The sequence below is a fragment of the Falco naumanni genome, chromosome 4, assembly GCF_017639655.2.
Source record: "Falco naumanni isolate bFalNau1 chromosome 4, bFalNau1.pat, whole genome shotgun sequence".
Lineage (NCBI taxonomy): Eukaryota > Metazoa > Chordata > Aves > Falconiformes > Falconidae > Falco > Falco naumanni.
In genome coordinates, this window is record NC_054057.1 from 85,370,944 (window position 1) to 85,394,705 (window position 23,762).

At 66.5% G+C, this 23,762-nt stretch overlaps 2 protein-coding genes across 3 annotated transcripts; one reads left to right on the top strand and one right to left on the bottom strand.

The window, feature by feature from the left end:
- Positions 1-795: 795 nt before the first annotated feature.
- Positions 796-13,387, top strand: LLGL1 (LLGL scribble cell polarity complex component 1). Of its 2 annotated transcripts, none has more exons than XM_040591695.1 (23): positions 796-974; positions 3,749-3,846; positions 5,994-6,075; positions 6,160-6,290; positions 6,697-6,855; positions 6,933-7,095; positions 7,185-7,320; positions 7,401-7,455; positions 7,611-7,768; positions 7,850-8,067; positions 8,145-8,212; positions 8,527-8,680; positions 9,089-9,193; positions 9,411-9,703; positions 9,776-9,929; positions 10,008-10,161; positions 10,256-10,539; positions 10,815-11,079; positions 11,192-11,306; positions 11,413-11,507; positions 11,620-11,743; positions 11,839-11,918; positions 12,155-13,387. In XM_040591695.1, exons 1-22 carry the CDS (start codon positions 894-896, stop codon positions 11,915-11,917), a joined length of 3,171 nt encoding a protein of 1,056 aa, XP_040447629.1. In that variant the 5' UTR covers positions 796-893; the 3' UTR covers position 11,918; positions 12,155-13,387. The 2 variants fall into 2 exon arrangements, with proteins under 2 accessions (XP_040447629.1, XP_040447630.1); XM_040591696.1 differs by having other exon boundaries at positions 6,160-6,275.
- Positions 13,388-13,514: 127 nt separating this feature from the next.
- Positions 13,515-23,741, bottom strand: FLII (FLII actin remodeling protein). The gene is made up of 30 exons (XM_040591694.1): positions 23,631-23,741; positions 22,738-22,848; positions 21,483-21,554; positions 21,227-21,307; positions 20,641-20,726; positions 20,321-20,482; positions 20,113-20,216; positions 19,832-20,007; positions 19,592-19,749; positions 19,395-19,479; positions 18,950-19,097; positions 18,708-18,841; positions 18,377-18,589; positions 18,116-18,295; positions 17,961-18,043; positions 17,803-17,877; positions 17,480-17,563; positions 17,240-17,411; positions 17,052-17,156; positions 16,632-16,823; positions 16,302-16,490; positions 16,061-16,200; positions 15,720-15,945; positions 15,403-15,557; positions 15,228-15,288; positions 15,003-15,131; positions 14,800-14,906; positions 14,458-14,563; positions 14,286-14,351; positions 13,515-14,126 (listed from the first exon to the last, which is right to left on the bottom strand). Exons 1-30 carry the CDS (start codon positions 23,691-23,693, stop codon positions 13,992-13,994), a joined length of 3,798 nt encoding a protein of 1,265 aa, XP_040447628.1. The 5' UTR covers positions 23,694-23,741; the 3' UTR covers positions 13,515-13,991.
- Positions 23,742-23,762: the final 21 nt, after the last annotated feature.

Consider the following 23,762-nt stretch of genomic DNA (forward strand, 5'->3'; position numbering starts at 1 on the left):
CCAGTGTGGCATCTTCCCTGGGGCTGGGGTTAGTCAGCAGGGAGGGGAAGCCCTGCCCTGCCTGGGGTGACTCACCCCAAAACCGGGTGCAGGGCAGGGTGCTCCCCCACCCTGGGCCACTGCTGTGGGGGAGCAGGGCATGGCGGTGCCAGCCGCTGTGGTGGGAACAAGCAGGTGCCAGCCGGGGGACAGGGCCTGAATACTAATGGTGGGAGCCGGCAGGGTGCTGAGCACGGCCCCGCTCAGCGCGTCTGCTGGCACAGGGCCCCGTAGCCAGGGTGCCGCCATGTCACTGAGGCGCCCCATGGCGTTGGGGCCCATCGGGCAGGATGAGGCCCTGAATCCCCGACACCGCATGGCTGTGCAGGCCCTGTGGCTCGGAGCGATGGCCTGGGGGTGCCCTCGCTGTTCTGTCCCGCCCCACCCCGTACGTCAACACCATCCTGGAGAGAAAAAAAACAAAACGGAAAAAAGAGCTAACAAAAAAAAAAAAAAAAAAAAAAAAAAAAGCGCCCACAGAGGGCGCCTCAGAGGTGGGAACTACATATCCCATCGTCCCCCGCGGCGGAGCATGCGCAGCGCGGGAGGGCGGGGCTACGCCGCGCGGTGTGCGTAGTCCTACGCTGATTGGTGGTTCGATCTGTCAATCAAGATCGTGCCCCGCCCCGCCGCGGCGGTGCCTGCCCGGGCTCGGCGCGCGGCGCTCGGCGCTCGGCGCGCGCACCGGGACCCCGCAGCGGGAGCGGGACCCGCACCGGGACTGCCCGGCCCCGCCCCCCGCCCCGGCCCCGCCCGTCCCGGGAGCGGCCCCGCCACCGCACCGCCCCGGCACCGGCCCCGGGATCGCCGGCCCCGCCCGCCCCGCCCGGTACCGCGCCGCCACCAGCCCCACCATGATGAAGTTTCGGTTCCGGCGGCAGGGTGCCGACCCGCACCGCGACCGCCTCCGCCACGACCTCTTCGCCTTCAGCAAGGTGCGTCCGGGGCGGGGGGGCGCGGTGCCGGAGCCCGGGCTGGGGGACACACACGCCCCCCCCACCGAGAGCCACCGGGGGGGTCGGGCAGGGTCCCGGGAGCGGGGGTACGGGCAGCTCCCTGGTGGCGCAGGCTCCGGTACCCCCCGGGCGGGATGCCGCCCCTGGGGAGGGGAGCAGCGCACGGGGCACCGCCCCCCCCGGTACCGGGGTGCAGCGCCGGGAGGGGGGCGCGGCGCACCGGGCCCCCAGCTCCCCCGGGAGCAGCTCAGAGGCCGGGCAGCGGCCACCCCCTGGAGGGGCAGCGCCCCGGCTGCGGGGGACCCCCGGCTGCAGGCTGGAGGGGCGCCCCGCGGGGGATGCACCCCCCCCGGAGGGGTACCGGGACCCCCGGGGGGGCGCGTTGGGGGGCTGCCCTCCTCCTCTGGGGCGCAGTGGGCACCCCCGCTGCAGGGTGCAGCCCCTCCTGCACCCGGGGGGCTCCCAGGGGCAGGATGTGACCCTTTCACTGGCACAGCACCCCCCTTCTCCAGCCCCCCCGGGGCAGGGGCTCCCCTGAGCACCCCAGTCCCCGCGCTGCCCCTGCCCCGGGGCTTCCCCAGGCACCGTTCGCCAGCAGCAGTGTTTTGGGGTGCCCCACGGCCCCCCGCCCTGTCTGGCCCCGGAACACCCCGGGCTGCAACCCCTATGGGAGGGGGGCTCAGCCCCTCACCACAGCCCTTCCAGGGGTGGGATATGGTGGGGCTGGACCCTTGGTGCCAGAGGAGGGGCTGTGGTAATGGGGCCTGGGGGGTCCCCTTGCACCCCAAAGATGTGTCTCTGGGGGGCTGGAGGCATTGCGGGCCCAGAGCTTGCCCCCCCCTTGCCGCTGGCACTGGGGACATTTCCTGCTCGAGTCCCATGATGTGTTTTGGGGACCCCCCCGGGATTGTCAAACAACCAGGGAGGGACCCTTTGAGCCCTCGGGTGCCGGACCCTTCCCTCGGCGCCTTGGCACAGCGGTGGGTGCCCCCCTGGGGCTGGGTGCGCCCTGTCCGTCCTGGGAGCCCCGCGGTGTTGGGACCACCCTCCTGCCCTGGCCCCGGGGCAGGGGAACTGGCCGCGGCCCCGGCTGAGCCCAGCCCGTGTCCGTCCATCCTTCGGCAGCATCCTGGCACCGGCATCGGGCGCTTGCCCAAACTCACGGTGGGAACTGTGGCATGCACCGGAGGGACCCCCGGATCCCCCGCAGCGCAGCCGGGCCGGGAGATGTTCGGGTGTGCCGGGGGTGGGTGGGGGGTCAGAGCCGGCACCCACTGCCCCAGCACAGCCCTGTCCCCCCACACTCACCGCTGTGGGCAAGGGTCCAGCTGCGGTGCGATGCTCAGTCCAGCCGGAGCCCCCCCTTGCTTTTGGGGACCGGGGTCCCACGGTTGGATCCTGCCTGAGCGGGCACTCTGGGGGGTCTGCACCCTGGGGGGCATCCCGGGGGGGCCGGGAAGCAGCCCAGCTCCGGCCGGCCCAGCGCTGGGGCCGCTGGCTGCCCACCTGCCTCCCATTAACAGTTGTTTTTCCTCCCGAGCTCCAGATCTGCCTGGGATTTGCTGTAATTTGGCCGGCAGCGCGCCTTGGCTGGGCCGGCACAGCCTGCCGGATGCGGCCCCGCTGCCGGGCGGAGGAAGGGCTGCGTGTGGGGGGCTGCCAGCCGGCTCCCCGCTCCGGGCTGGGGGTGCAGGGCAGTGGGGAAGATGCTTTTAGGGGAGTGCTGCTGGGTCTTCGCCATCATCGGCGTGTTGGTCCCCAGCCTAAAGCATCACCAGGGCGTCCCCACGCTGCTGCTGCTGTCCCAGCTCCCGCCGCCATCCTGTGGCGCAGCGTGCATCCCCGGGGGGATTCGGGGTGACCCTGCGTGGGGCTGCCACAGGGATCGGCACCCACAAGCATCCACTGACTTGCCCCCCAGCCTGGCTGGGATCCCCTGGATGGGCTGGGGATGTTGGCACGCTCCTGAAGGTGGCCCTTCGGAGGGGACCGGGGAGCCACAGGGGTGATGGTGGCTGTGCCGGCGGGTGTGAAAAGCCACCCCGCTGCGCCTCTCGGCCGCCCCAGACAAAGGGAGCGGGTCAGGATCCGGCCAGTCTGGCTCCAGCGGCCTCCGTATCGTCTGATCGCGCCGCGGCTGCTCAGCGTAGCTGCCCCCGGGAGCCCCGCGGTCCCCTCGCCGCAGGCCAGGGCGGTGGGTGCCCCCCGCGTCCCCCCGCTGCCAGGCGGGCAGCCCTTCCCCAGCCGGCAAGCCCGGGCACGCCGTCACCGGCCGGGACTTCCTTGGGAAGGTGCCTGCGGGCCGCATGCGGCTCCGGCGGGGATGTCCCTGGCGCTGGTGGGTCCCGCTTGCCTGGTTCTGCCACCCTGCACTGCGGACCCCTGGGGATGTGTGCAGTGGGGTCCTGCCTGCTTGTGGGGGGCAGCTGGACCCTGCTAACCGCGTCCTGGGGCACCCGTGCCTGGGGCAGCGGGTTTGGAGTAGGGGGTCCCTTCCGCAAAGTGGCAGCATGTGCTCGCGGTGTGGCTGTTGGGTTTGGTCTGGTTTGGGGTGTCAGGTGGAAAGTGGGGGAGGAGTGATGTCCCCCCCCTCCCCGTGGACCCCCTTGGCGGCAGTGGGGCACGAGGCAGCATCCTCAGGGTTATCCACCGCAGGGGTGAAGCTCAGGCTGGTGCAGGATTGGGGCCGGGGGGGCTTGCGGGGGGTCAGGGGTGGGGGGGTCCTGGCTCTGACGTGCCTGTCCCCGCGGCAGACGGTGGAGCATGGCTTCCCCAGCCAGCCCAGCGCCCTGGCCTACGACCCTGTCCTGCGTGTGATGGCCATTGGCACCAAGGCGGGAGCCGTGAAGCTGTATCCTTTTCCCCCTGCCAGGGCAGGAGGTAAGGACCCCCCCCAGATCCCCCCATCCTGGGGGATGCCGGGAGATGTGGCCATGCTCCTGCCGGCCCATCCAGCAGCGCCGTCCCCCAACTCTGCTGGCTGCTGTCCCTCCGTCCAGCTGGGCTGCAGCTGGGGAGGGGGTGGCCAGTGGAAACCCCAAAACGCGGGGGGAGCAAAGGGGCTCGGCCACCCCGGGGGGCATCCTAGGTGGGGGGTGCTTCCCACTGTCACCCCCCTTTTCCCACCAGACTCCTGTCCATCCTGGCCTCCTCCGTGCAGCCTTTGGGGAGCGGGGCGGGGGGAGCAGCGGGGCCTCTGGCCAGCCTGGCGCCGGGGTGGGGGGCTGTGGTGGGCGCAGAGCCTGGTCCCGGGTGGGGGGTTCGGGGGGGCTGGACGACGACGACACAGGGCCCGGCTGGGCTTTGTTGCCGGCGGCGTGCAGGGAGACTTCAGAGGGCTGCTGGCGGGCGGCCAGGGCTGGATGCGGCCGCGCTCGGGGGCCCCGCGCCGCAGGAATGCGGGGTGGGCGTGCGGGGGGGGCGCGGGGGCGGCTGTGCCCGGGTTGGGGTCAGGGTAGGGGGGGCCGCTGCGCTCCCCCTCCCCCAGGCCAGCAGCTCGCTGCCTTCTGAGCACAAAGATGGCGATTTTTTTTTTTTTTTTTTTTTTTTCTTCCCCCTGCCTGGGCCGCCCCAGTGCCAGTCCGGCCGCGATGTCGCCGGCTGCTCCGCTTGGCCGCCTCGCCGTGGGACGCTGGCTCCAGCCACCCCCCCCGTTAAACCCCCTCGGGGGTTGCAGAGCCGCTGTTTTGGGGAGCTACGTGCTCTGAGCATCCTCTGCGGGGATGCTTTTTGGGGTGGTACCCGGCTCGGGGCTGGCAGTGGGGTGGCACTGTCCTGCCCGTGGCACTGCAGCTGGTGCCCACCTGGCCCCATGCCGGCTGCTACTAAGAAGATGCTTCTGGAGGCTCATGGTGCTGGGGCCAGACGAGGCAGCAGCTGGAGCTGGCTTGACTGGTGCTACTGGTTAGTGGGGGCACCCATGGGTGCTCCCTAGCCGGGCTGGGTGGATCTGGCTGCAGACAGCCTGGCATCACAGGGCTGCCAGCGCCTGAGGCATCTCCTGCAGCATCTGGGGGTCCCTGGGCTTGGACCCACATTGCAGTGAGCTGGTGCCACCAGCATTCCCTGGCCGCTTGCCCCGAGGGCTGCCTGCCTTTTGGCCTGTGGCACCGTTTTGGGTGGGGAAGGACCCCAGGGTGAGTGAGGCTGGGTGGCATCCCCTGCCCCCATAGTGCCCAGAGCCCCCTGTGCACTCCCCCTCGGGCGCTCTGTATCTGGCCTTCCCAAAGCCTCTGTGGCTCTGGCCCGGCACGGCCAGCCAGCTCCTGCTTGTTGGTCTGGGCAGAGCGGCCGGGCTGGTTCCCTGCGCCGAGGGCACCGGGGTGGCTCTTGGTGGCGAGGACCACAGGGGCTGGCTGGCATGGCTGGCAGAAGCCCCCGGCACACTGTGTGCTGAGCCATAGCTGTGCAGTGCACCGGCGACGCCGGGCTGGGTGAAATAGCTGGCTAGACCTGGGGGTGTCAGGGGGGTGACAGGTTGGGGTGCACCGTGGGGTGCTGGAGCTGCCGCACGGGTCCTGCCCCAGTTCCTGCTGAGCAGCGTTGCCGGCGGAGGAGCTGGGACCAGTCGGGTGAGTGAGGCTGTGCCGGTGCATGCCGAACCCCACCCTGCTGCCCGTGTGCCGGGCTGGCCGGGGCTGCTGGCGCCTTTGCACAGCCATGGCCCCGCGGCTGGGAAGAAGGAGTTGGCAGAGGGCAGGAGCCAGCTTGGCCTTGCACACCCACCCCGGCCACGTGTCGGCCGCATCCTGACCCGGGGCGTCACGCTCGGAGGTGCTGGGTGGATCCCAGCTTGGAATGGTGGTACCAAAGCCGGCTCCGGCGTGGCATGCCACCAGGGATGCTCTAGCCCTGCCTCTCTCGAGGGCCATGGGGCTGAACTGGTGCCTGCTGGCAGAGCTGTGTCCTGGGGGAATTTTGGGGGGGTCTGGGGGTTTGCTGAGGGTTGGGGGGGGGTGGTGGGCTCTACCTTCGTTATTTCTTTGACGGCCCCCCCAGATACGGTGCGCCGGGCGTGGAGCTGACGGGTTTGCACAAGGAGACAGCCACTGTCACCCAGCTGCATTTCCTCCATGGCCAGGTAGGTGGGTGTCCCTGGGGGGGCCTAGCAGCAGCCCCCCAACTCCCCCACCCACCCCACTGTTGTGTGTCCCCCCACCCCCAGGGCTGGCTCCTCTCGCTGCTGGACGACAACACGTTGCACCTCTGGGAGGTCTGCCAGAAGGAGGGCTGCTCCCACCTGCAAGAGACCCGCAGCTTCGGCCTCCCGGGACGCCCAGGGTCCGACAGCGCTGAGTACTTGCCTGGGGGGGTCCCCACCGCTCCCCCGCGGGGCTGCGGCTGGGAGCGATACTGAGATACTGATGCCGGCTGGGAATGGCGCGTGGGAGCAGCCGTCCCTGCTTGGACGGGATGGTGGCCAAGGTCCCTTTGGTGGCGGTAGTTTCCTCACCGGGATGCTCCTCTGATCCTGACTGGGATGCTGCGGGGGGCGGGGGAGCACAGCCCTGGGATTGTTATAGGTGCTGGCAGGGCCTGAGGGTGATTAATGGCTCTAATTGCTATTAGCGCTGAGGCTGTCCCTGTTCTCCTGGGGCAGGGGGGTTGGGGATGCAGCATCGGGGCAGGGGAGGTTTGGGGTCTCTCTGCCCTGCCCCAGACCCAACTTGGGGCTGACGCAGCCCCCCGCTCCCCCTTCCAGCTGCTCCCCCGGCATCACTCGTGTGACGGTGGTCCTGCCGATGTCCACGGGCGCAGTGGCCTGCCTGGGCACCGAAGGCGGTGCAGTGTACTTCCTCGCCCTGCCTGCCCTGACGCTGCTGGAGGACAAAACCCTCTTCCCAGATGAGATCCTGCAGAGGTGAGCCCTGCCAGCCCCACACCCCCTCCCCACCACCCCCAGCGCCCCCTCACCTCCTTGCGTTGCCCCCCCTTCAGTGTTCCTGATGACTACCGCTGTGGGAAGGCGCTGGGGCCGGTGGAGTCCATCCAGGAGCACCCACGCGACAGTAGTCGGCTCCTCATCGGGTACAGCCGGGGGCTGGTGGTCCTCTGGGAGCAGAGCACGCGCGCCGTCCAGCATGTCTTCCTGGGGAACCAGGTACCGGGGCTGGCAGGGGGCTGGCGGGGACACGGCCTCATGTGTGTGTCCCCCATCCTGGGTATCGAGCCCCCTGTCTGCCCCCGCAGCAGCTGGAGAGCCTGGCCTGGGAGCAGAGCGGGAAGAGCATCGTCAGCTCCCACAGCGACGGTGGGTACATGGTCTGGGCGGTGAGCGGTGCCGGCCAGAGGACCCAGCAGCCCGTCATGTCCACCATCCCCTATGGTACGGGGGTCAGCTAGGGGGGTTGGGGGCTGGTTGCCCTGTCCTGGTGCTGTAACACAGGGTGGATATTTTCGTTTCAGGTCCGTTCCCTTGCAAAGCCATCAGCAAAATCCTCTGGCGGACCTGCGAGTCGGGGTATGTCCCCGAAGCATGGGGGGGATGCCCTGGTGGGCACCTCTCCAGCAGCCAGGGTGGGCTGGTGATGGACGTGGGGACGGGGGGCACGTGGGCTGCAGAGAAAGTGCCGTGTGAGGTCTGGAGTCTGATGGAAGCTGCTTCATCCCACCCAGGAACCCCTTCATCATCTTCAGCGGGGGGATGCCGCGCGCCAGCTACGGCGACCGGCACTGTGTCAGCGTGCTGCAGGGCCAGACCCTGGCCACGCTTGACTTCACCTCCCGTGTCATCGACTTCTTCACCGTGCAGAGTGCCGAGGTGCCCGAGGGAGGTACGTCCCGCTGGGGCGGCCCTGGGGAGCGAGCGGTGCGGGGGGGTCTCTGCTAGCAGCAGCTGTCTCCCCCTTGACCAGGCTTTGAGAACCCCCGTGCCCTTGTGGTGCTGGTGGAGGAAGAGCTGGTGGCCATCGACCTCCAGACACCGGGCTGGCCCACCATCCCTGCCCCGTACCTGGCGCCGCTCCACTCCTCTGCCATCACCTGCTCCTGCCACGTCTCCAACGTGCCCCTCAAGCTCTGGGAGAGGATCATCAGTGCTGGCGAGCAGCAGAGCCCCCGGCTCTCCTCCGCCGTGAGTGATGGGCATGGCGGGGAGGGGGGATCCCCAAGCCCCCCAGGACAGGCTGACTGGTGAATCCCTCCCTCCAGGCTTGGCCTATCGATGGGGGGAAGAACCTGGCCCAGGAGCCCACACAGAGGGGGCTTCTCCTCACTGGGTGAGTGACCTGGCAGTGGGGAAGGGGCCTGGGAAGCCCAAAATGTGCCGGGGAGGTGGGGGGATGCACATCCTCAGCCCCTTCCTGCGGTGGGGAGTGGGATGGGGTTGGGGGGTGTGTGTGTCCAGCCACTCGTGCTGGGTGGGCTGACCCGCTCTTGTTCAGCTTGATGGCTGGGCAGGAGTGTGTCATCCACTGCGTTGTCCCCCTTGTCCCCCTCCCTTCTGGCACGGTGGCTGCCAGCACACAGGCGGCTCTTGTTAGCTGGGCAGATGTCAGGGCCCTGCGCTCACAGGGCCTCCCCCCCGCCCCAGGCACGAGGATGGCACGGTGCGGTTCTGGGACGCCTCGGGGGTCTCCCTGAAGCCCCTCTACAAGCTGGGCACCGCCAGCATCTTCCAGATGGACTGTGAGCACAATGACAGCCTCAACCAAGCGGGCGAGGAGGAGTGGCCGCCTTTCCGCAAGGTGAGGTCCCTGGGGGGACTCTGCTGTGGACCCCAGCACCCCCCTGCCTCTGCCGTCACCGGGAGGGGGGCACAAGCCCGGAGGCGGGCACAGAGGATGCACCTGCCGGAGCCATCCCGGCTGGGCCCCGGGGACGTGTCCCAGGGCTCGGGGCACAGCTGCTGTGTGATGCCCCGTGGGGACACAAGGGACACTTGTTCCACATGCCCTGTCCTGCCGGGTCTGCCCCAGCACGGGGGGGAGAGCTGGGGGACACGTGGGGACAGAGCTTTCCTGGGTGCGATGCCCAGAGTAGCCCGTGCGCCACAGCTGGTACTTGCCAGCTGGTGGGGGGACGTGGGGGTGCACCGGGGGGTTGCCCCACAGCTCTGTGAAGGTGCCAACCCCCCCCCCCCATCCCTTCCGCAGGTGGGCTGCTTTGATCCCTACAGTGACGACCCACGCCTGGGCGTGCAGAAGATCGCGCTCTGCAAGTACACAGCCAAGATGGTGGTGGCCGGCACGGCAGGGCAGGTAGGGTGCTGGGACGCAGAGCGGGGGGGCTGCTGGGCACCTCCTGGCTCCCCACCTCAGGACCCACAGGACAACGGGGGGCTACAGACCCTGCGGAACCCCACGCCGGTCCACGAAGGGCTCCTCCCTGCTGGGTTTAGCCCCTGGCTTGCAGTGGAGTGGCTGTCCTGGGTGGGTCTGGCATGTGTCCCCCGCTATCCGTGCTTGTCCCCTGCAGGTGCTGGTGATGGAGCTGAGTGACGAGAAGTCGGAGCATGCGGTCAGCGTGGCCACGGTGGACCTGCTGCAGGACCGCGAGGGCTTCACCTGGAAGGGCCATGACCGGCTGGCCCCCAGGAACGGCCCCCTGCCCTTCGCCCCCGGCTTCCAGCCCAGCGTGCTGGTGCAGTGCGTGCCCCCCGCCGCCGTCACCGCCGTCACCCTCCACTCCGAGTGGAACCTCGTGGCCTTTGGCACCAGCCACGGCTTTGGACTCTTCGACTATTACCGGCGCAACCCCGTGCTGGCCAGGTAAGGGGGGATCTTGGTGCCGGGGGGTGACGTGGTGGGGGTCCGGGTGCTGAGCGGTGTCGGTGCCTGCAGGTGTACTCTGCACCCCAATGACTCGCTGGCCATGGAGGGGCCCCTGTCCCGCGTGAAGTCCCTCAAGAAGTCCCTGCGCCAGTCCTTCCGCCGCATCCGCAAGAGCCGGGTGTCAGGCAAGAAGAGGCTCAACGCCAGCAGCCCCTCCAGCAAGGTGGGCAGTCAGTGGGGGCCGCCACGGCTGACCCCATCCCCGCTGGGCAGGGGCTGACCCCCGTGTCCCCCTCCCCAGGTGCAGGAGGCCAACGCGCAGCTGGCAGAGCAGGCAGGACCCCCTGAGGTGGAGATGACACCTGTGCAGCGGCGGATCGAGCCTCGCTCGGCTGACGACTCGCTCTCAGGGGTGGTGCGGTGCCTCTACTTTGCCGACACCTTCCTCCGAGACGGTGAGGCTCCCCCCTCCCCGGGAAAAGCCCCCAGGCTGTCTGGCCGGTGCCACGCTGTGGGGAGGGGGCTCTGACGCCGCTCCCGTCGCTGCAGCCGCACACCACGGCCCCACGATGTGGGCAGGCACCAACTCCGGCTCGGTGTTCGCCTACGCCCTGGAGGTGCCGTCGCAGGAGAAGTTTTCGGAGCGGGCGGTGGAGGCGGTGCTAGGGAAGGAGATCCAGCTGATGCACCGGGCACCGGTGGTGGCCATCGCGGTGCTGGATGGGCGAGGGAACCCCCTGCCCGAGCCCTACGAGGTCTCACGGGACCTGGCCAAGGCCCCCGACATGCAGGGCAGCCACTCCATGCTCATCTCCTCTGAGGAGCAGTTCAAGGTGAGCGTGGGGCTCAGTGCCGTGCCGTGGCAGGGATAGGGCCCACCACACACACGTGTCCCATGTCCTCTCTGGGTGTCCTCTGGGTGCAGCAATGGGGCTGGAGGTGACTGGCCAGGTCCTGGGCACCCCTGTGCCTGTCCTCAGGGTGGTGGCTCCAAGGGCAAGGTGCTGCCTTTTGCCAAGGGTTTCCACTGCGGGAGGCTGCTTGGGTGTCCCCCAGAACTCTGCAGGTTCCTGTTCACCCCAGCACCTGGCTCCTCCTGCCCCCCCAGGTCTTCACGCTGCCCAAAGTGAGTGCCAAGACCAAGTTCAAGCTGACGGCGCACGAGGGCTGCCGGGTGCGGAAGGTGGCCCTGGTGAGCCTGGCCAGCGCCGGCTCCGAGGAGCGGCTGGAGAACTGCCTGGCCTGTCTCACCAACCTGGGTGACATCCACATCTTCACCGTGCCCAGCCTGCGGCCCCAGGTCCACTACGGCTGCATCCGCAAGGAGGACATCAGCGGCATCGCCTCCTGCGTCTTCACCAAGCATGGCCAGGGTGAGGGCACCAGCCCGGCGCTGGGGGTGATATCCCTTGTAGATGGGACGTTGTCTCCAGCTGCAGCCCCACGAGGGGGTCCCTGAGGCTCTTTGTTGTCCCTGTTCCTTAGGTTTCTACTTAATTTCACCGTCTGAGTTTGAGCGCTTCTCGCTGAGTGCCAGGAACGTGACGGAGCCGCTGTGCCGGCTGGAGATTGCCCGGCTCCAGGACACCTCCTGCTTCAGGTGGGACGTGCCGTGGTGGCATGGGGGCTTTGCTGTGGCAGCACCCCTGTGCACCCGCCCTGCAGCACCGGCTCCAGCAGTAACTTCTCCCCGTCTTTCCTTCCAGCAACAGCTTGACCGTCACACCGAAGCTGCCGCAGGCGAATGGCACCCACGTCCCACGCAGCCCTGAGGGCCAGCACTCCCCCACCGACAGTGACCGTGAGTGACCACCCTGTCCCAGCCATGCACGCTGCATCCTCGTGGGCCCTGCTCCAGGGGTTGCCCCATGTCGTGGCTGCCCCGCAACGCTTCTGTCCCTGTGGCTCCCCAGGGTCCCCCGAGGAGCACCCAGACGCCTTCTCGCCCGGCCCCATCGACTCTCCCAACAGCAGCATGGAGAACCCGCTGGACACCACCGGGGACATCACCGTGGAGGAAGTGAAGGATTTCCTGGCGTGAGTGGGGGTGGAAGGGTGGGACCAGTGCCCGCGGCCAGCGGCAAGGGGCTGCAGCGGTGCCCCCGGCTGCCTCTCACCCTGCTCTGCCCCAGGTCCTCGGAGGAAGCGGAGAGGAACCTGAGGAACGCCAGCGAGGATGAAGCCCGGCTCACGGGGATTCTCATCAAGTGAGGTGTGTGAGGGGCCGGTGGTCCCCAGGGTGGGCACAGGGCGGGGACATGGCTCTGGCTGCAAACCCTGGGGCACGTTGGGGTTCGGAGCTGGGACCCCAATGCAGCGCCCCGGCATCCCCGTCCATCACAGGGAGGATGGGGCGGTGGTCCCTGGGACTGTAGAGGAAGGGGGGGGGGGGGGGGGATTATACCCTGGGGCCCCCCAGCCCCTTCTTAAGGGCTGTGTCACCCGCAGGCATTGCTGGCCTCCCCGACCCATCTCAGTGCTCGGATTCCCGGGACGCGCGACTCGACTGGACCCCCCCCACGCCCCCTCCCCATGTAACGTAGACGCGCCTCTTGTCTAACATCCACGCTGGCTGCCGGCTCGCCCCGGCTCTGGCTCACTCCCCCTGCGCCCCCCTGCCCGGCCGCCGGCCCCGGCCCCCCTGCTGGCCCCGAGCCGAGGGTCGTGATGCACAAACTCTTCCCGGGGAAGATAATTTTCTTTTTTATACGTGGTCGAGTGTCACTGTCCCCTGCTCCAGAACCCCCTTCCCGCGGGATGCTGCTGCTTCCCTGGCTCCGTGAGGAGGGCTGGGGCTCGAGGACCCTCCTTGTCCCCTGATTCTGGTCCCTCGGGGAGGTGGGGGGCTGGGAGCCCCCAGGCACGGCCCCCCACTACCCTGGTCTGTGTTTACATGCCCGGCTCCCTGCAGTTTACAGCCCCGTCCCTGCCCGCCGGGAGGCTCTGGCTGCTGCACAGGGACTGTCCCCTTCCCAGGGGAGCCCAGCGTGGTCCCCCTGGCTCCCAGGTGGGCACTGGAGGGCTCGAGCAGCCCGGGGAGGGGCACGGTGGGGGGTCACAGGTGGCCTTTTTCTCAGTGGCTTCTCCAAGGGCTATTCTCCAGGTTGGGCTCCGTGCCTGCTGCTCCTTTCTGACACTAATTCCTGCCACGGGTGGGTTTGGGATGGGACGGTGCTGTGGGGGACGTGCCGGCTCCTGCCCCTGGACCGTGCTGGTGCTGGGGGGGGGTGTGGATGGGGCATGGGGCTGCCCCAGGCCGGGCTGCCCCCCCCCCCTTACCCCAGGTTGTCACTGTGCCAAATCCCCCCTGGGCTCCCCTCACAGGGGGCTGTGGTGATGCCAGCTGTCCCCCAGCCCATGGCGGCTGTCCCTGTGTGGCTCTGGGGCTCAGCCTGGCACCTGCCCCTCTCCTTTTGGGGACCTGGGGTCATTCTGGACCCCCCAGGCTCTCTTGCGGTACGTGTGTGGCGGGGGGTGGGGGCCAGGCAAGGCAGTGCTGCCCTGGGTGCAGGCGCTGCCTGCTGAGGCCGGGGCTGTAGTGTCCCTGGTAGAAACCCCCCCCCCCACCTCATCCATTTTTTTTGGTAAGATGAATTTAGCATTGTTTAGATATTAAAAATACTGGTTTTTAATATTGAAAATAAAGCATTTAATATCAACTGCCCGGGCTGCAGCTGTTCGGGGAGCCTGGGCGGTAGGCCAGGAGCGGGGTGGGCGCCGGTGCCCCCTGAGCTGTGGAGGGGCAGGATTGAGGTGGGGGAACCCCCACTTGGGAGCGAGACAGGCGCAGTCAGAGCTTGGCACGGCCTCAGCGTGAGAAGTGCAGCCTTTATTGATATGATACTGACAGGCTGGGCCCCTCCTTGGGGGTCTGTGCCCCCCGCAGGACAGTGGGGCCAGCTGTAAGGCCCAGGGCTGAGCACCCCTCACCCCCACCCCCCCCAGTGCTCTTTAGCAAAGCATTCTCCCACCCAAACCGGGAAACACTCCTGTCCCCCAGTTGTAGGGGGAGCTCAGCACTAGCCTGGGGCAGCAGCATCCCAGCAAGGTGTAACAGGGGCCCACACCACCACGTATGCGCCCCCAGGAAGGGAAGGGCTGAACTGGACCCTGGGCTGAGAGAAGGGGGGGACAAAGGCTTAGCCCCAATGCTGCCTGCTGGCCCCAGCTTGGGGGAGAAGTGGCTCCAAGTGGTGCTTGGCTGGGAGCAGGCGTGTGTGCAGGGTGCTGGGGGGGCCGGCCATGCCAGGGGGGCCGTGGCCGGAGCACGGGGTGCCCCCAGCCCTTAGGCAGGCGGCTTGCGGAAGACGCTCCAGGCGTGGAAGCAGCGGGTGAAGGGCCAAGGCTCGTTGCCTTTCCGCACCAGCCGGAGCTTGCGGGGATGCGTGGGGTCCTTGGAGCGCATGTGCTGGATGTAGACCTAGGGCAGAGCACGGCTGTGGGGGTCCCCAGCGCTTGCACACCTCCAGGGCTGGTGCTCCCATGCACCGCCGTCCACGGGGGCAGGATGAGGGCCCCGAGGAACAATGGAGATGCCCAAATCCTCCCCCCGCAGCAGCAGGCAGGAGGGAGGCCCTACCTGGCACGCCTTGAGGCTCAGCTTGATCTCCACCTGGCTGGTCTGGGTGCCCACCCACATGTAGACCTGTGGGAAGGATGTGCAGCCATGCTCAGCTGATGGAGCCCCCGGCAGACCTGGCCCCCCGCTGCGTTGTCCCTGGTCCCCTGACAGCCTCCCGCCCTCTGCTCACCTCCCGCCCGTTGTCGAGCAGCATGATGTCATCATCAGCTAGATCGTCCTGGCAGAAATCGGAGCACTTCTCTGACACGGAGAAATAACCCTTCTCATTGGAGCACCTGTGGGGAGAGGTGGAAGGTGATGGCATCGATAACAGGAGTTTGCTAGGACTCAGCTTGTACAGAAGGAAGGGAGATGATGGAGCTGTTTCGGCTGGATGATGCCTGGGAGGTGTGGGAAACTGCCCTGGCTAGCTTGGGAGAACCGAGCCCCTGGCAAAGGCCAGCATGGCCTGGGACACTGCAGGACAGGGAACAGCATGGATCGGAGCAGCCCCTCCTGGGCCAGGACCCACCTGAAGAGCCGGGAGTGCTTCATATACTCGGCGTCTTCATCGTAGGGCTTCTGGCTCCCAATGCCCACCCAGAAGAAGTTTTCAGGCTCTTCTCCCTCATTGATCACCTGCAAGAGCAGGGACAGGGCTGAGCGCGGCTGTCCCCTGCTGCAGGGGTCACAGCCACCCAGGTAAGCCAGGGCCCAGCCCCGCTGTGCTCCCACCTGCTTGCTGTAGGAGTCATCAAACATGTGGTTCATGATGTCCTCAGCCAGCTTGGCCTCATCGGGGTCGGCTGCCCGGCCCACCCAGGTGTAGACGATGCCCTGGTTGTCCGTGCTCTCAAAGGGCACCTGGGGGAACACAGAGAGGCAGGGTGGCCCAGGTTGGGGGGGGAGGGCGGGGCAAATGGCTGAGCATCCCCGAGGGGGCTCAGCCACAAACACTACCTTGAGGATGAAGCAAAACTCCGAGTTGAGCAGACCAGCATCTGTGTTGATCTGGATGCACCTAGAGAAACACGAGGCAGAGTCAACCAGAGACCAGGCAGCTGCGCGCTGTACCCCACCAGCAGCCTGGCACCCACGGGTGCTGCCCGGCCCGGCGTGGCCCCCGGGGGCTGACCTGGTGCAGAGGGCCCCCCCGTTGGTGCGGATGTGGTAGAGGCTGGGCTGGGGCGGGCTGGTCCTCTCCTTCCGCTTGCCGCGGTGGATGACAAACCTCCTCTTGAAGTGCGAGAGGAACTTGGGGTTCTCCTGCTGCTGGGTCATGCGCACGACCTGGCCAGGGGTGGGTGTCAGCAGGGCCGGGGGGGCCCCCAAACACAACCCCAAGCCCAGCTGCACCCCCCCTGCCAGTACCCCCTGCCCTTAGCCTGGGGGGCAGACAGGCAAAGCTGGGGGACCCCTGTGTCACCCCCCAGGAGCGTGCAGTGGCGTCACCTCCAGCTTGCCGGGGAAGAGACTCTCAAACTTCTTCTGGAGGCTGAAGGTGAAGGTGAGCCAGCCCATGTTGGAGGCCTCCCGGCCTTGCCAGAAGTAGACTATGCACTGGAAATCTTCCTCGGGCTGCTTCTCCTCCTCCTCTTCCTCACATTCCTCCCCCGCTTTGCCTTCACCCTTCTTCTTCTTCTCCTCCTCTTCCTCATACTCCACTGGCACCCAGTACCTGAGGGCAGGAACAGGGGATGATGTGAGTGATGGGGCAGGTTGGGGGTTTGGGGAGGAAGACGAGGGGATGAGGTGGCCCAGCAGCCCCAGAGAGGGGACAAGGTGGCTGTCACCTGCAGAGGAAGACGTAGCAGTCATGGGTGTGGAAGTGGCCAAATTCCTCCTCGGGCAGGCGAGCGAATTTCTTGCCCTCCAGCACGAAGCCCTCCATGCCGTCCAGGTCCTCGTTCCACTCCTCCATCAGCTGCTCTGCCTGTGGCCCCACGTGCTCCATCAGCCAGCGGCCACCCAGCCCCTCCGTCAGCACCCGGCCCAGCACCACGGGGGGATGCACGGGATGGTCCCCAGCCCTACCTCGCTCAGGGCCATGGGGGGCTGGCGGGGCAGGAAGAGCGCCGTGAGGTCGGCCTTCATTTGGTCCTTCTTCTCAGCATCCTTGCGGACCTTCCCGGCGAGGCCGCCCTCCTGCAGCACCGTCTCAGCGTTGCGGGTGTAATCCACGCGCAGGACGTCGTCCCAGTTCTTGAACTTGGACTTGAACACCTAAATCGGAGAGCAGGTAACACTGCTGGGGCCACAGCACCCTCCCCAGCACCCTATCTGAGGGGTCTGTGCCGTCATCTGCCTCCCTGGCACTGCTGCCCAGGGGTCCGTGCCCCTTCACAGGTACGGGGGCTGCCCTACCTGGCACTCTGTGCCCTCCAGGTTCCGGGTGACCATGGCGTGCTTGGGCCGGTGCAGCATGCCGCACAGCTCCTGGCTCAGCTTCAGCGCTGCCGCCCGCACCAGCCGCGGCGACTTCCTCCCGATCCAGATGAAGACGTCAGACCAGCAGTCCAGGATGTACACGCTCTTGGTGTCCAGCAGGCTCTGCAGCTGCGGACACCACAGCGAAAAGGGGGGGAAGGGGGGGTCAGGCACCTGCAGGCTTTCCTGCCTGGAAAACGCCCTGCCTGCTCCCAAAGAACAGCCAGGAAGAGCAGAGCATCCCCCAGCTGGGCCCCGCTGGCCAAACCTGCCTCTCCCAGGGCTCAGCTGGAGGCAGAGGGGGCATGAAACCAGTCTCACTCGTCAGACTGGGAGAACCTCCCCACCCCATCCTACCAGGCGCATCTCCGGCATCAGATCAGCCTTCAGCCTCTTCTTGTGCTCCACCGAGAGCCTGTAGTTGATCTGGGGCAGCTCCAGGTAGCCCAGGCCCAGGCCGACCTGCGGAGGGGATGGAGACACGGGTGAGGGGGGCCTGCGGGGCGCTGGCAGCTCCACCAGCCCCACAGGTGGCAGCTCCCCACCTTGTACAGCTTGGGCTTGTGGGGCTGGAAGTCATCGGGGACGCAGGGCCGGATCTCCTCGGGCTGCCCCCCCAGCGCCTCCCAGAAGTCGGGGGTCTCCTGGCCCTGGGTGAGCAGCGTGATCTCTGCCTTGCCCTTCCGCTCATTCTTGTTGATCTTCTCAGCAAAGAGCCTGCGGCAGCAGCGTGTGAGATGGCAGGTGGGGGCTCCCCGCACCCCCAGCCCCCCGACCGGCCCTACCTGGCCTTGGTGGTGCTGCTCAGCGTGGCCTGGCTCCCGCGCCACACGAAGAGGTTGAGGCCATGGTCCAGGAGGAAGACGAACCTGGTGGATACGGAGGTGAGAGGACAGTCAGGAATGGGGTGCGCTGAGTGTGCTCCCCACCCGGGGGGTCCTTAGCTGCTGGGGCTGCCAGGTGGGGTTTGGACCCACATCCTTGTAGGAAGGTGCTGGCACGGCCAATTTTCACCATGGAGCTGCAGCTATGAAGTCTCGGGTGGACCCTGCCAGCACCCCGTCCCCCCGCAGGGACCCTGTGCTCCCTGGCTGCTCCCCCTGCTCACCGGGGATCCAGCGATGTCCCTTTCAGTGCCACCGGCTCCAGCTTGACATTCTTCTTCCCGTAGACACGATACAGCCTGGGGGAGAGACAGCCACGGTAGGGTAGGACACGGGGCACCCCCTGCCCCACACATCCCCCAGCCCCATGTCCCAGCGGTACCTGGTGATGTACTGTGTGTCCTCGACAGTGAAGAAGCCGCTGGCCGTGCCACCCTCAATGTAGGAGATGTCATTGTCAAAGACCTAGGGACAGGGAGAGTGTGAAGGTGGGACAGGGAGGGCTGGGGGCTATGTGGGGCCAGGGGTCAGCCTCACCTGGAGGAACTCATCGCTCTCATCCCCCATCTCTTCACGGATGCTGCGGCACTCAGCCCCCAGGTAGTTGCGGAGGTTGACGGCATGGATGGCGGAGCAGGCCTTCTTGTCCAGAGTGGCCTCCTGTCCGATCCAGTAGTAGATCTCCCAGTTGAGGGAACCGTTCTCATCCAGGAAGGTCTGGGGAGGTACAGGGTGTGAGATGGGATGGCTGCAGCCCTGGGTTGGGGATGTGAGGGACCCTGGGTCCTCCCCACATACCTTGAGCACGATGTAGCAGTCAGCCTCGTAGAACTTGCCGTGGAAAGCCTCGTCCACCAGCGTGGGCACAAAGTTCTCGATCTGCCAGACGCAGAGGCCAGGCAGCTGCCCCACATCCTCGCTGAAGAACTCAGAGTAGTCCAGCTGTGGCTTCTCCAGGCCCTGGTCCCAGCGGCGCGTCTTCAGGTCCGGTGCCTTCGCCTCCCCGCTCTCCTGTGGGGATGGGGACAGGTCACCAAGCTGGGGGCAACTACATCCCTGCCAGCACCTGGGTGGGCTGGGGGCACTGCTGTGATGCCGCTCGGGGCCCCTCTCCCACCCCAGAACTCACCTCTATCTTCTTGTTCTTCTCCTGGGCCACGTCTGACATCCCTTTCAGCACCTGCTTGGCCTGGTCGTCCTGGGCAGAATCCTTGCGCCGCCGGAGCCGCATCTTGCGGGCCAGCGGGTCCTTGGTGCCGCTCCCTGGGGACACAGGGACAGGGTGAGAAGCAGCCAGGACACCTTGCGTGGGGCACAGCTCATTTCCCAGCTGCTCCCAAGGTGCTTCCCCCCACATCCCTGCACGCTCACCTGCTGCAGCAGCCGCAACAGTGGCCGGGGAGGCTCCAGCCAGGCGGAGCTGGTTCTGCAGGGAGAAGTCGATGTTGTACCACTCCGACGTCCGATCCACCGGCTTCGGGGGCATCACCAGGTTGGGGTTCTCCCGCACATCCAGGATCTGCCAAGGAGAGGGGACAGGAGACCTCTCACTGCTCTGCAGCACGGGCTCGTGGGGACACTGAAGATGTGGGGTTGGACAGGAGACCTCTGGAGCACCCCGGGCTTTGCTGAGGGGATGCAGAGGGAGCCCCAAATCCACCGCCTGCCCAGGCCACACCGGGGGCCAGACTGCATGTGTTGGCCCCAAGACCCCCCGTCCTTACCTCACCCATCCCACCCTACAGCCCTGGGATCCCAGGGACATGCTGGGGCTCTGGTGGACCCAGCCAGGGTGGAGCAGGCACTGGGCTCTCACCTCCATGTCTGTCAGGAAGTGGATGGCTTCTGGCAGTGTCACCAGGCGGTTCTTGTTCAGCACCAGCTTCCTCAGCTTGGAGCACCTGTGGGACAGAGACACTGGTGAAGGGCCAGGCCGGGTGACACCCTGTTACCACAGAGCCTCCGCGTCCCCTCTTGGGGACAGAGCAGATCTAGCTGAGGGCTGTCCTCTACCTGCACAGGCTCTCGGGGATGAGCTCCAGGTTGTTGTTGGCCGCCATGAACTCCTCCAGGTTGACGAGCTTGCCAATGCCTGAGGGGATCCCGTCAAAGTCGAGCTTGTTGGAGTTCAGGTACATCTTCTTCAGCTTGGTCAGCTTACAGATGGCTGACTGGGGAAGGAGATAGCGGGGTGAGGGACACCCAGTGGCATGGAAGCATGGGCAGGGACACCGTGTACGGGCAGGGACATACAGGCAAGGAGGTGAGCTGGTTGCGGGACAGGTTGAGGGTCTCCAGCTGGGTCCACTGGTCGATGCAGAGGGACAGCTCCGTGATCTGGTTACTGCTGAGGTTGAGGCGCCGCAGGCTGCCCAGGGTGTAGAGGCACTCAGGGATGCGGATGAGGTCGTTGCAGGACAGGTCCACGTCTGGGGGAGGACAACAGAGTGACACCGCCGGCCAGACCCACGCCAGGGCTTAAGAGAGCCTGTGGAGGGCCCCATGCACCATGGGGCTGGGCACCCCAGCCCTACCTGCCAGGTTCACCAGACCCTCGAGGCTGGTGGGCAGATTGCTCTGTGTTCGCTGGGTGTTCCTGAGGTGGAGGGTCTGCAGGGCCGTCATCGCTGGGAGCTGCCTGCGGGCCATGGAGAACCACGGGGCAGAGACAGGTCAGGCCTGGAGCAGGCACCTGGCCCAGCCCCGGCATCATGGGATCCGGCCTGGAAAAAGGGGCCTTACCGGAGCTGCGCGTGCAGGAGAGGGTTGTTGTTGAGGATAAGAGTCTGGAGGTGGACCAGGCGTCTCATCTGCGGTGGGAGGCTCTCCAGCTTGTTGTCACTCAGGTCGAGGTAGAGCAGGTCTGTCAGGTTGATGAAGAGCTGGTTGGGGATGGTCTCAATGCTGTGGGGATATGGGGATCGTCAGGGCTGCCTGGGACCTGTACCAGCCCCAGGTCCCCCTTGAAGAAGGGCAGATGGCAGGATCCGGAGTGAAGAGGAAGGTGGCGGAATGGAAGTGGCCATGGCCGGGGAGGGATGGCTGCTCTGGCCTGGACCTACCTGTTGTGGCCAAGGTTGAGGACCAGCATGTTCTTAGCATTCTCCAGTTCCCGGGGACATTCTGTGAGCTGGTTGTAGCTCAGGTCCTGGGACAAATGAGAAAGCAAAGCAAGGATCCCCCTCTGACCTGCCTGCAGCAACCGGCACCCACACCTGAGGACAGGGGCACCGCCAGGGACGAGGCTGCCTGCAGCCACGCTGCGCCCTGCCCTGCGGACCAGTGCCCAGCAGCAGGAGCAGGACAAGTGCGCGGGAAACCCAGCCGTGGCATCAGCCTCTAGAGGAGACATTGCCACAGGGTTATCCTGCCCGCAGCCAGCTTCCCCAGTGCTCGGGCACGGGGCCGGGACTGGCGCTGAAGGGGCACAGGAGCTCTTGCTGCAGGGAAGTTAGGTATGGCCTGGGCACCTGAAAGTCAAAGCGGACCAGGCAGCGCTGAGCCCTGATTTACTCGCTGCACCTTTCCCCCAGACGCTCCTCAGCCCCACTGAGTTCCCCAAGAAGCGTGAGGGGCCACCAAGGTGTGGGAATGGGACCCCAGAGCCTGAGCTGGCTCCTGCGCTAGCCGAGGAGGCTCTGCACCTACCAGCACTGAGAGGTCATCCAGCTGGAAGATATCATCGGGGACTCCCGAGTTCTTCAGGCTGTTTGCACGAGCCACGATCGCCTGGAAAGGGGAGGGAGAAAGAGGCACGACTGCAGCTGGTGCCAGCTCGATGCCTGCTGAGCCCCTGGGGGTGGCCAGGCACGATCCTCATGTGTCCCTAGAACCAGGGGCTGGCCAGGAGGTGCCTAGGGACACCAGCCCCGATGCAGTTGGGACACACGAGGGGGACACTTACCCGGAGGCAGGGCAGGCCAGAAAGTTCCCCATGGAGTGTGGTGAGGCTGTTGTGACTCACGGAGAGGTGTTCCTGCAGGGAAGCCCCAGACAAGCTCCAGCGAGCAGAAAGAGCAGCCGGGGCTGCCCAAGGCAGCGGTTGGGCCCCCACACCAACATGGGGGCTCCTCGATCCCAGGAGAGTAAGGGCCTTGCGGAGGCATGGGGTGAGCTCAGCCCTGACCCACACAATGTGGCTGCTGGGACACTCTCCATCTCAAACTGGTTGGTTGGCCCCAGTATGCCCACGCTGCCTCCACACCCCTCGTAACTTGGGGCAGAGCTGGCTGAGACACCCCAGCCCTGCTGCAGGGTTTGGGGTGCTCTGAGCCGCTGCCGAGCTGGCTCACAGCACTCCCGTACAGTCCCTGAGCAAACAGACCCTAGTTCTTGGGAACACTTCTCACTGGGTGATCTGCAAATGGGCAAATGTGTGGGGACCAGCAGGGTGGGAGGAGGGCCCAGGGGAAATTTTTTTCCTCTGGACATCACCAGCCCAGCTGTTACCTGCTCTGGAAAAGGAGGAACTGTCAGGCTGTGGGCAAGATGCCAGGCTTTAAGTCTAGCCGTGGCCCCTGAGCATCTGGCAGGGCTGGCAGGAGGGTGGCTCCAAGCAGCACGGAGGGCTTCCCCGCTTGCTCCCACTAAGCAGGGCGCACCAGGCACGGTGATGAGGACTTTCGGCAGCATTTAAAGCATTGCGTTTGTCTGACACCAATTAAACAACGTCTGTAACGTGCTGCAGGACGCTGCCAAAGCAAAGCTTAGCTATGGACTCCACACCAAGGGCCTGGTCGTGGACAAAATTCGAGCCACCCAAAAAACAAAGCCAGGCAACTGCCAGCTACTGCTCTTTGTATCTTTAGCAAAGGAGGAGAGAAAAAAAAGCCCCAAAACCTTAATCCTCCCCTTACTAAACCTTCACCCTCCCCTTCTATTAAAGGGCAGAGGATCTAAGCATGGTTTTTAGTCTGGTTTTCTAGGAAAACAAGGTGAAACCGAGTACAAGCCTGTCTCAGCCCTACTCCCAACAGCTCCTGCATCCAATTTCAACCACACGTAGCTCAGCCCTATTATTAGACACCAGAGCATCCGCTGATGAGCCACGAGGCTGGCAGGCACCAGGCTCTCGGCACCGGCGTGCAGGGCCCCATCCGAGCCCGCAGCCCCACTGTGAGCCGCTGCGCCCCATCCCCTGCCCAAAATGTGCTGCTCACCAGCTTCTGGAGGGCAGCGAGCTCCTCGGGCAGGTAGCAGAGCCCCGTGTGGTTCAGCTTCAGCCAGCGCAGGCTGGTCATCGCCTTCACGTGCTCTGGGAAGTAGCCACCCTGTGAGGAGGAGGAAGGTGAGAAAACACCTGGCCCACAGGGTAAGGGGTCTGGGGACCTGAGTCTGACTGACCCTGCATGGTCAGGGGGTGGCTTGGGATCACCTGGCCCTATGGGATTGGGGGCTGGGGGCTGGGATTGCCCAGTCCCATGAGATTGAGACCTGGGGGAGCCTGGGATTGACCTGGGGGTCCTGGATCACCTGATCCTATGGGACTGGGTCCTAGTAAGCCGGGATTGCTTAGTCCTATGGGACTGGGACCTGGGGGTCCAGGATCACCTGGCCCTATGGGACCAGGACCTGGTGAGCTGGGATTGCTTAGTCCTATGGGACTGGGACCTGGGGGTCTGGGATCACCTGGGCCTATGGGACTGGGACCTGGTGAGCTGGGATTGCTTAGTCCTATGGGACCAGGACCTGGGGGTCCGGGATCACTTGGTCCTATGGGACTGGGACCTGGCGGCCGAGATCGCCCGGGGCTGTGGGACCGGGAGTTGTGCGGGCTCTCGGGGCCCCGCGGGCTGGAAGCCGGGGGCTGCCCAGCCGTAGAGGCCGAGGGCCAGGGCCCGCCAGGCCCCACAGCGCTGTGGGGTGCGGTCAGATTCCGGGGCTGCCCTGGGCAGACACCCCCGCCCGGGGGCCGAGATCACCCCGCCCCGCGGCGCCTGGGCCGGGCCTAACCAAGCCCTGCGGCCTCCGCGCCCGGGCTCGCTCGGGGCCTGCGGCCGGGCTGCCCCCCGCTCCCGCGGCCCCCGTTCCCCCCACTCCCCCCGCCCCGCACCTTGAAGTCGTTGCCGCTGAGGTCGACACCGCGGACGAAGGGCAAGACGCCGGTGGCCGCCATGGCGGCGGAAGGGCGGGGGGACCCGGCGGCCGCCCGGCCACGCCCCCGCCTGACCACGCCCGCGCCTGG